Source organism: Coffea arabica, chromosome 8e (assembly GCF_036785885.1).
Source record: "Coffea arabica cultivar ET-39 chromosome 8e, Coffea Arabica ET-39 HiFi, whole genome shotgun sequence".
Classification (NCBI taxonomy): domain Eukaryota; kingdom Viridiplantae; phylum Streptophyta; class Magnoliopsida; order Gentianales; family Rubiaceae; genus Coffea; species Coffea arabica.
Window position 1 is genome coordinate 47,173,316 of NC_092324.1, and position 11,349 is coordinate 47,184,664.

The 11,349-nt window shown below is 34.9% G+C and overlaps 1 protein-coding gene across 2 annotated transcripts; it reads right to left on the minus strand.

Annotated features, from left to right (window-relative positions):
* Positions 1 to 714: 714 nt before the first annotated feature.
* LOC113704281 (histone deacetylase 2) lies at positions 715 to 5,521 on the minus strand. Of its 2 annotated transcripts, none has more exons than XM_027226080.2 (13): positions 5,254 to 5,521; positions 5,063 to 5,118; positions 4,563 to 4,680; positions 3,852 to 3,914; positions 3,647 to 3,715; positions 3,409 to 3,575; positions 3,243 to 3,307; positions 3,123 to 3,169; positions 2,846 to 2,890; positions 2,704 to 2,754; positions 1,729 to 1,815; positions 1,451 to 1,538; positions 715 to 1,354 (listed from the first exon to the last, which is right to left on the minus strand). In XM_027226080.2, exons 1-13 carry the CDS (start codon positions 5,380 to 5,382, stop codon positions 1,254 to 1,256), a joined length of 1,086 nt encoding a protein of 361 aa, XP_027081881.1. In that variant the 5' UTR covers positions 5,383 to 5,521; the 3' UTR covers positions 715 to 1,253. The 2 variants fall into 2 exon arrangements, 1 of the variants encoding a protein (XP_027081881.1); XR_003451675.2 differs by having other exon boundaries at positions 988 to 1,354; positions 1,451 to 1,617.
* Between the last annotated feature and the right edge of the window lie 5,828 nt (positions 5,522 to 11,349).

Genomic DNA, 11,349 nt, shown 5'->3' on the forward strand with positions numbered 1-11,349 from the left:
GACACATAAGTGAAATCATTAAGATACTAAAGTTTGAAATCTAAAATTTAAATTTATTAAGCTACTAAATTGTCAAATAGTGAAACCATTTAAGCATATTTTGCATTAAATGATAAGTAAACAATATTTTAAATTAAGCGATGAGTGAACAACGTATCACTTATTTTTTGAATAAGTTTTGCCTAAATAATTTAGATCCATTTAATTTATTAAGATTTTCTATTTTTTGTTATCAAACACCACTGAACATATTAACATCTAAATTCATTAAATTTAAGTGATAAATTAGATTATCAAATATGTTCCATTAACAGTTAAATTCATTAAATTTAAGTGTTAAATTGAATTATCAAATATGGTCATAATCACACAATTTGTTTGCCCATTTGTACCGGACGATTTTCAGCTACATCATTAATAACATTAGTCTTGCATATCCTCTGAAAAAAAAAAAAAAAAAAAGGCCATAGTCACAGCATGTCCTTACTACAGTGAAAGTTATTTTAAAATACAGCAATTAACAAGCATCCATGGTATATTTTCCACATTGCGTACCAATGATCTAAACGCAAAACATACCCCTATCGAGAATTTTTTTGAATTTTCAAGATAATTTAGAAGTAACCAATTTATATTTTCGTAATTGGAATTATAGCAACGTATTCTTGCCGAAGGCTCACGTTCCCCATGGTTTCTTGGTCATTAAGAGGAGGATTAAGTAGCTAACTCCCAATCCCAGAGAAAGGTTTCAGAACTCAACAGCGTAAAAAGATTCATGTGACACATATATTACATGGCTGATAGAACCATTTCAGCTCAGCATTTCATGGCTGACAGAAGAATCTGATACTCTTGTCTGAACGAGACTGGACCTTTGCAATGAATTCCAGGAGCAAGTTGCCAGTTCATTGAGTGCTCTGCACTGTTTAACCCGAATAACTTTCAGCCTTCATCTCTTGATCTTGCTTCCTTACAGCCACTCCAAAATAAAACAACAATTTCAGCAGTACAGCTTTGTATTAGACTTGTAGCCTGTCTACATATCACCACTTAGAGAGAGAGAGAGAGAGAGAGAGGAGATGATGACATCCATGGCGTTTTTCTAATTTCTCCTATATCTACAGACTATTCTTTTCGTTTTCCAGGAGTACTTGACTAGCATACCAAAGAAAAAATTGAGGAACCTATTTTGATTTCCAAGTAGTAAACATTTTGTTTTTTGTAATAGGAGCACAAAAAGGACTCTATGGCGGTTAAATTTTCCCTGGTGAACTCTGCAGATCTATGAAGGACTTCTTGGAGAGGTTGATAATTGAATCTGCAATCACTCTTGCACTGGATTTCATATAACCACCTAAAAATGCAATAAAGTTGCATAAGATAAATGCGTTGTGGACAGTAAAAAGAAAGGGGTCCTAAATCCTGTAGGGTAAGGTTCATAAGCAATTACCTGATGTAAGCATGACAAGAGGTATGCTCCTCTCACGAGCAAAACTAAACACCTTTTCATCCCTTGTGGCAATTCCCTCCGGGCTGATCTGCAAAGATATGCATTTGATAGTTAACATTCATGAAATCTTCATCGGCAGCGTTACGTTTGCTTTCTGTCTTCTTTTGCTTTGACACACACATGACAAAAGCAAAGCGAATTTGACAGTGTCCCAGTTAGATTTTAATAATTTCCCAGACAGATATATGACAACCAAAGAACCAAACCAAAAGAAATACCTTCAACCTGCCCAGAGGATCTCCGTCCAGAATATCAGTGCCAGCATTGTACACGATCAACTCAGGACTAAAATTCCGTGAAGCAACCTAGAAAGTACCAAATAAGGCACTATTTATATCAACAGATGAACAATTGACACAACTAATTTGATATCAAAACCATAAAACTTCAATGCAGATGGTAAAATTTACAATATGTAATAATGTAGCTGGAAATGCAATATATCAAGCCACCAAATTACAGCTGGACCAAGAACAACAATGTTGCTAGTCCAGAAGCAAGTCATCAATGAGCATTTTACTGAATGAGGGAAAAATAGAACATTACATGCAACTTATGGATGAAAACCCATGTTGCAGGGATGAACTCCCCCAACTTTTCCACCAAAATGTTACTGTATGTGAAAAGCGACTCATAAAGATTAACATCAAGGACGACAAGAAACAAATTCAAATCAGCCGGTGTGCCTAAATATGAAAATTCTTGAAGAAAATTCAAGCAAAGTTGGACATCAAGGTAAATGGCCTTGGCCTTCGTATCAACTTCAGCAAGAACTTGTCATCTCTCTCTCTCTCTCTCTCTGTAGTTGCACATAAAAGGCAACGTATGTGAACCAATTTGAAAGATGGAGGGAACAACAATTCATATAACCCCCCTTAGAAATGCTGCCACCAATAATGCTTGTTGGCAACACTTGTGAATGCGTTTAGCAGAACAGAACATCGATTTTCACTTTTGCAGAAGCATTCAGGAACTAACAAAATACATGATGCATATGTCAAACTACATGCAGCCATGCAGGTCATCTTTCTCAAGGAGAATTTCAGTGTCTGCTTTTCTTTTTCCACTAAAGACCTGAAAATGTAATATTGGAGTTCATATCTGTACTTAAAAGAAAAGGAAAAGAACTTGAGAAGATTTTCTACAACTCAATGGACGAAAAATACAAGATTGGAAATGACAGATTTATATACCTCAAGAGCTTCATCTAGTTTTGACAAGTAATCGCTTGTTAATGTCCCAGTCTGTTTAAAAAATGTAAAAGGATGTCATCCAACTTGAAAACTTGAAAGAATCCAAATCAACAAACCTCAGCCAATAAAATCTCATTCTGACCGGCACTTCAATTTGCTGATCAATATACCTCCTGGCTTCATAGTCCTAAACAACAATGAAGAGAAAATTAATGGCTCAGACAGAATGTCCATCATGACACAAGTATCTCTTTTGTGCTGTTCTGATATCACCACTTGGTGGATGTAAGTTTGAACAAAAATAATAGGAAAAGAAAAAAGGAATAGGTGAGAGGAAAATCCCAAACAAAATACCAATTGTATATAAACCAGCAAACGTGATTGCTATAAATACAAACGAGGTTCAGAAGATGACTTACAAAGGGATAAATATGAGGATTGTACATATCAAGAATATAAACTCTTCCTGCCAGTATGATAGAAGACCAATCAATATCATGAAAGCAAAACGAGGCCAGGAGATAGGTTCAAGGTCATACTGTCACTAGAAAAATCCAATTCATGCCCATTTCCTTGGTGTGCATCGAGATCAATAATCATCACCCTGTTGATTGTTACAATTAATGAGCAAGGGAAGCATCTGACCATGAAGAGCGTGCCCATTGCTAAATCCATAAAAAAAAGCATCTGATGTATGCATATTACCTTGAAATATTTAGACGGGCAAAGGCAAAATGTATGCAAAGAGAAATGTCTGCATAAGCACAAAATCCACCTCCTTTAGCAGCCGAACAATGATGGAACCCACCCCCAACGTTGATAGCCCATCCACGTTCTTTAGCAAGCTTTGCAGCCAATATAGTTCCTCCAACCTAGAGTTACATTTAGCATTAACTTTTAGAACCAAAGCAAGAAGAAAATGAAGCCACATAGTTAATCTCACCTGCTTGCGAAAAGGAGAAAGAACTTTCTGCTGCACAACACAATTGGGCAATACAGCAACAGGGGGGACCTAAATGCCATACATCAAATGATCAAGTGATCAGAACCTAAAGGGTTATCCATAAATTTGATTACCATAGCTATCATTTGCCAGAAAAGTACATTAGAAATCACATAACAAATAACGACAGCATGGCAAACCTCACCTCAACAATGATGGCAACATTTGAGCTACTCTTTAGGCTATTCAAGTATGATTCTGGATGCACCTATCACATATAATAGCTAGCTAAGAATATTTGAAGTCCTCCTGCAGCAGCAGCAAATTGAGATACAATCCTCCACGTAACAATCAAATTACCCAAGAATGAAACTTGACTGGATAGAAGCAAGCTATTCACATGTAAGAAGAGTATAATCAAAAGTTTTGGATTCCTTGGATGAGGTGCAAGATAGATAGATGATTTATACCAAATGAGTTACTTTGATGACCATCTAGCTACAATCATGGTTCGAAGACTCGGCCGAGACCGAGACGACTCGGCTGAGTCATCACCGGCCGAGACAAGACCATGACGAAACGATACCAAGATACTTGATTGCCGAGACGTCACCGTGAAGGGTTGAAACGGCCGAGTTTTACCGAGTCACTCTGAATCATCTCGAGTCAACTCGAATTTTTATTATTTTTACTAATTTTTTAATTATTTTTGTTTATCATATTTTTTACAATTTTTAGAATATTAAATATTTCAAAAATTCGCGTCTCGCCGAGACCGTGACCGATATGCTGAGACCGATGTGGAACGGTCCAGGCCGCAACCGCAACCACGACCGCGACTTTGAACCATGGCTACAATAGGTACAAGTACCAATAAAATGTCAGATGAACTCTCGATTAGAGAAGCAGATGTTACCACTAGGAGATCATCTTTGGTAGACTCCAGAGGCTCAACTATGCGCTTTTTCTCCAGAAGACCGGCCACAATGAGGAACTGACAGATACGGCCCCATTTAGAAGAATCAAAAGGATGCCTATATTTGCATAACCAAAACATAATTTTAGTACAGTGAGTCAGTGAGCAATGGTAAAGAGCAATGACAATCTGATTATAGAGTAAATCAGCAGTAACTAAAGCACGCCCATCTCGGAGGAAACAAGTACGTTATCCGCTTTAATTCTCAGTTATGGCTTTTCTGGTTAGTATGACTGGCAATTAATTTCCTACTCCATCTTTCATGATCCCATACTTTCTTTCCGACAATCAGCTGCCTCTGCATTTTTAATGAATTGGACCTAAAATATACAACTAAAAATAGTGTATAACTATCAAATTCACCCCTCTCCCCTCCCAAAATCCACCCCAACAATAGGAAAAACTGCAAGTTTGCAGCAGCGTGCCTGGAGAGAACTTACAACTTTTCTATACCGAGGAAGGCAATGTCGTATGAAGGCGAGTATATCAGAGGAACCTGTTCCAGATTCAATTTATCAAAAAAAAAAAGTTTAAATCGTAACAAAAGCATGAGAACTTTCTTATGTCAAAAATTAAGCAAATTAGCACATATAATTGGGAAATTTGTAGGACTAAGTAATTCTAGGGTTACTTTAGAAGGGGGAACGTCGAAGTAGAGCTTGCTCGACAGGATTCGGTTGCGCCGTAGAGTTTCAGCTTCGTCGTTTTTCGCTGCTGCGGTGCTCGTGGAGGAAAAGCTCCCGGCGGTGGTTGAAGACATGGTACTAGACGGGAAAGTAGAAGTGGCTAGTAAATGAGAAATTGAGAACGACCGGAAATGGAACGGTAGAAAATTCGGCAAGGCTTAATGGTTGCAGAGTGGCAAGAAAGAGAGAGGGGGGGTGAGTTGAGTCGAGTTTGACTCAGTGGAAGAAAGAACTGGAAGTGGACGAAAATGGAGTCGGCAGAAGAGAAATGGAGAGGATGACACGTGGAGTACCAAGGTGAAGGAAAGTGGCAGATGCCGTCGGATTCAAGTATATGGATCCAAAGGCCCAAATAGACAGGCAAATATTAGAATTGGGCTCCACTCAACATATGTTGAAATTGGGTGGGTCTAATATACAGGAACTTATTGGTCGGGCCAGTTTAGTTTGGAGGCCTAATAATCCAATTCAGCTCTTTAGCTGTCCGACCTTGTTCCTTCTTACGAAATAATAAAATTAATTGCATAAATCTGGGTCATAACTTTATCTGTCGCCCCACGGAACCTGCTGTCGATGATGGGCTGAACCAACATCACAATCTATTGTGTCCCCCGATGTGCGTGTGTGCTCTCTTCTTCCCGCAAGTGAACAACTGAACTCAATGATTAAGCTACCCTTAAAAATGGTGTAACAACGCTTCCCCGTGTACATAAAAAATCATTCAAAACATTTTTTTACCACCTTTTACTCTGAACCCATTACGTAATCCACACATGGTCATTTTTTAGGAAAAAAAAAAAAGGTTGGATCAAATTTGTGATTAAAAAAATGACTCGATTCATATTTATTTTTATTTCTAAAATATGATCTGACCTAGATCGTATTCATTTATTAAAAAAAAAAACGGATTTGATGCAATCCATATTCATTTTTAGCACTTAGCACTAAGAAGATAGGATCTGACCTTTTTATGTATAAAATATGACTGCATGTAGGTCACATGGTGATTTCAATCTAACATATGATAAACTTACATTGAGATCAAATTTCACGAACTTGAATTTGTAAGAGACGTGAAATTAACATTTCAAAAGTAAAGGATCGAAAAATTCATTTGATTAAATTTTGCTCTTTTTTTTTTTTTGTTAGTAAACAAAAGTTGGGATGGCTTCGGTTCTGATCACTACTATGGATTAGAACATATATTCTGATCGCTACTACGGGTCAAAACATGTATTAATAAGACTATAAATCGAATACATGGGTAAAGATTATTAGAAATAATTATCATAAAGGTTGTTTCTCAATATTATTCTTTTGCACATGTAAGTAACAGCAACTGATAGTCGTTATTACAGTTGAAAGATAGGTTATTAAGGAAAAGCTAAGGGACAAAAGATGAAGATTGTACAAGTGAAACCAGAGCAGCATGCATTATCACAAAAAAAGCGGCGTCTAACATGAACCTTAACTTGCCTAAATTATCAAATGATTTGTCATAAATGAGAGAAAATCACACTATAAGGGATGACCACGATTGATGTGCCATCACCACAACAATCTTTTGTCTTCATCTTTCTTCTGTCTACAAGCAAGAAATAGGCCGAAGGAGGCAACCGTGGCAGCCTTATCATAAATGCAGGGAATAATAGATAAAGACGACTATGGATCGGGACTGGTCGAGGAGCAACAATCTGCCATTGTCAAAGGTTGAAAGGCCTTTGTTTCTACGTGAAGTTTGCACGTCTCAAATACCACTTGGTCACCAGGATACTGATATGGTGGGACTATTTGACTTGCAACCGAGAATTAAATCATTAATTAATTGTAGCTGAGACGTAAGTGCCATGTAGGATATGATATCATAAAGGTACATGATATCCTCTCAAATTCACATGGAAATAATGGAATATGAGCCGCCTGAATGTGTTGAATAAAGTCAAGGGTATAGGTGAGGACTTGTCTAAGTTGGTTTTTACTTTGAGCATGCCTAGCTTGCTAGACAGACAATCTAAATTTGATTTTGCATGAGAGGGGTTTATTTTCTTTTTGATAAAAATAGAAGTCAATATTATTAATAAATTAGTTAAAAATTGTTTAGCATGATTTGTTTGACAAAAAAAAAATACATTAATGGTGGAAAATATACAGAATATGTCACACATCTATTTGATCTGAAAAATCATTAGATTTAACAAAACTAAAAAATAAGAAGGATTACACTGTGAATCACAAACCATTAGATTTGACCAATTACGCGAGCTGCTACATAAATATCCGTGCACGTCTAATTCTTTAGATCTACCATTCAATTGGTTCAAATTCAAAATCGATGTTAGAGATTTGATAAGAAGGTCCAAGAAATTTCGGATCTAACATATAGATTTCAAAAAATTCTTAGATCTGAGAAAAAAAAATTCTCTTGAAACTTTTGTCTCGACAAATGTGACTAATTCATCTTTTGAAAGTTAACGAAGCATTTCTCATTGCTTTTTCATCTTTTTTTTTGGTAAAAAATAAAAAAAAAACTTCATGTGATAAACTTAATATATAGAAAAGCCTCATGTAATTTCAAAACGTGCATCACGACATCTCATATTTTGAACTAAATTGTAAAGGTGACGAAATCCGTTAAAATTAACAGAGACTGACGAAATAACAAAAATGCCCTTATATAACTAAGCAAATGACAGTTCAACAAAATCATTTATTTTATTCTCTAGAGAGAGAATTAGGGGCTAAGGAGTAAAACCGGTATATTTGTTAAACATTAGGTATAAAAAAAAATTTAGGTTCGAATAAGTCATTTCCGTTAATTTTAACAGATTCTGTTGCCTTTACAATTTAGTTCAAAATATGATGTGTCGTTTTGTACGTTTTAAAATCATAGGGGGTTTTTCTGTATATTAAATTTAACACAAGAGGCTTTTTTGTTTTTTACCCTTTTTTTTTTAAGAAAAAGTTTTCTATGTGCAAACGAACCGGGGCTTGGATGGTTATGGAACAAAAATGGAGTGGAAAAGCAAATGAGAGATATTAAGGGATCTATAGTGATTCCCGAAAATATTGGACCCCCCGGTTAATTACATTACATGGTCAACTGTCGCGTGGTGTATTAGAACAATTAATTTATTATCAAGAAATAGTGCTGCACGTTACCTCATTTAATAGGCTACACAATTATATAAGGTATGACGTCAAGTAGTGTATTATAACAATTGAATTTACCTAATGTTTGAAGACTTGCAGTGCCGTTTATTCTCTTGAATTAAGGAGGGAAAAATAAGGCAGAAAATCGGCTAGCACAATTTTCACATTCCAACTTCATGAAATCATACGTACTTATTGCCTAAGAAAAACAAATATGTACTTAATCTTTTCTTGTAAGCACACTTAATTAATCTTAGTTACTGAATCACCCGGTCTTCACTAAACGACTTGTAATTAAAAGAAATTGTAATCTTGTCGTTTAGCAATATTCTCAATGGCTAGTGTACTAGTAGTGCCTTTATGCTTATGGATTAATTTTATATATACTGACAGTGTATACATGATTACCGTTAAATGCATGATAACTAATTAAAATTAAAATTTAATTAATTTAAAAATAATATATACACTGTTACCGTTAAATGCATGATAATTAATTTAAATTTAAATTTAATTAATTCAAAAATAATATATAAGATTAACTTTATGTTTATTTTGAGCGTGCGCTTTTCAAATTAATTAGGACATAACGGAGCTAATTACACGTGGTAAAAGATAGAACATAACAACTACGGCCCAACACCACCTGATTAGACAGCTTTAATAGCCGGAAATGAAGAGACAAAATGACGGAGCTAATTCAAAGGTGCAATAACGGGAAGACAGGACTACTTAAACCTATCTTATCTCGGAAACAGGTCATCGTATTGTCAATGTGCAATAAAAAAAAAGTATTGTCAATGGGCAACTTATTGTAAAGGAGATTAAGTATAATGATTCATTTATGATGATGTAACACCAGCAGCTTTTGATCATTATTCATTGAATTTTACAAAACACCTCGACATTATCTTTATTATATTATGAATGTAACACTAACACCGCGGCTTTTTATCATTATTCATTGATGATTACTAAAATCATAATACGAAAATTTGCTGCCTTACCTGATACGAAAATTTAATGGCAAAAAATATTAAATGTATTTCGATGCCTAATTTTCCAAAAAAAAAAAAATCGTGTTAATGTTATTTAATTATCTTTTTATTTTTTTAATGATAGTTTTGTTTTTATACACAGCATAATGCAAAAAATAAGACGATATTATTCTAAAAAAATTGAAATAATTTTCAATCTAATTAGACTTGCGTGTTTTTTTTTTTTCTGTACAGGTGGTCAAAGAATCAAAGATGACAAAGGAAATTTAGAAAAAAAAATTTTGCCTCACAAATCCCAATCACCTTTTTATCTTCCCAACAACCTTTTTATCTCACATACATCACATCACAAAAGTGCTACAGTAAATATCTCAAATAAATCATCCAAATAAACTCTTATCCAAACAAACTCACTCGATGTGTACACTCGACGTGTGTTCAATAAATAGATGTATAATATTTATGGTAAGTAAATTTTATATGAATTTTTCATTGCCAAAATAATAATTAATCTCCTAAATTTCTTTCACATAATAATTGTTATATTGATAGTTATAGTGCTTAGTATTAGGTATGTTTAAGGTAAATAATTAAAGTAAAACGTGTTTTGTTCTATAAGGGTAAAATCGAAAGTTCAAAGAGCGACAAATAATGTTTACACTAAATCGCCTTTTATATATTATATAGACTAATGTTAAGGCACACCCAATGCACGTGCAGTTTAGAAATCGCCCTTTGAGGAGGGAAATGAGGATTATTCTCTGTAGAGGTATTTTGGTTAGAGGCAAGTAGGGAGAAAATGGTGAAGCCTAACATACAATACAACATGGTAATACATTTTGCCAATGTTGGTTGCCTATAATGCCCTCTTAAGTGGGCACATAGCTTTTGAATAATGAACTTAATGGCTTAAGTAGTCATTGAATTTGGCACTAATACAAATAGAAAATGGGAGTTAGTTAAATGGGAAAGCTGATGAAGTTACAAAAATGCAATTCAATTTCTCTGAAGAATGGGAGCCACACAAATGGTTAAGAGAATTGGAATGCTTGTAAAAGGGGGGAACGTTTGTTGGAGAATGGAGAGAGCTTTAACCGCAACAAGTGAAGTGATAAAGCTTTGTTGGAGCATCATCAAGTGAAGCATCATTTGCAGTCAATACAAGTGTCATTTGCAGATGCAAAATTGACTACTTTATCAGTTTTGCTGCAATTTTTCTCATTGTAATAAGCTCATTGTACAATGAGCTTATTATACCAAGCTCATTCTTCTGCTTTCATAGCTCAAAATTATAATTTCCTACAATTCCTTTCACGCCAATCATGCTTTGTGATGCACTACAACTGATATAACTACACTTATAGCCACCAACATCTACAAGTTAATATACAAAAACCAACCCACAAGTCAAAACACCTGGGCTGTGTGCGGGCGGACCCCCTAGTATTATTGTATAGATAGATATTTAACTTGTTAAAATTTGGCTTCACACACAATTCTTTATTCTAAAACATTCACTGACCAAAATAATTTAAAGGTCAAGTGTCTTTAATCATTGCCGATAAAGTAATGTGTAAACTTGCAATAATTTCATAGTTAATTCTTTGTCTATTGTTTTTTTTTTTCAATTTTTTCTACAAGACAAGTGGTGAAATTTAAGAAGTGGGCAGGAGAGAAAGAGGCAGAGAAAGGAAACTCCTGCCGCAGGACCTCTAATTCTAATTGAGTGCATTGTCCCTTTCACGGTGACAGTTTAAAGCATGTTGCTTCCTTAATTTAGTCGAATCGGAATATATGGATTTTACAAATCCTTGTCTGGACAGCAATTTTTCAAAGAAAAATTGTTACGTTTTTTCGTGAACATATTTCTCAATCACCTTTTTACCTCACATA

What these genes read in the sequence shown, in the direction of transcription:
- LOC113704281 (XM_027226080.2), bottom strand. Translation starts at nt 5,382, where the DNA reads ATGTCTTCAACCACCGCCGGGAGCTTTTCCTCCACGAGCACCGCAGCA. An exon ending in CCAAAGATGATCTCCTAGTG is followed by an intron (nt 3,915 to 4,562) that starts GTAACATCTGCT and finishes TATATGTGATAG; the next exon opens with GTGCATCCAGAATCATACTT. An exon ending in ATCAGCAAATTGAAGTGCCG is followed by an intron (nt 2,755 to 2,845) that starts GTCAGAATGAGA and finishes TTTTTTAAACAG; the next exon opens with ACTGGGACATTAACAAGCGA.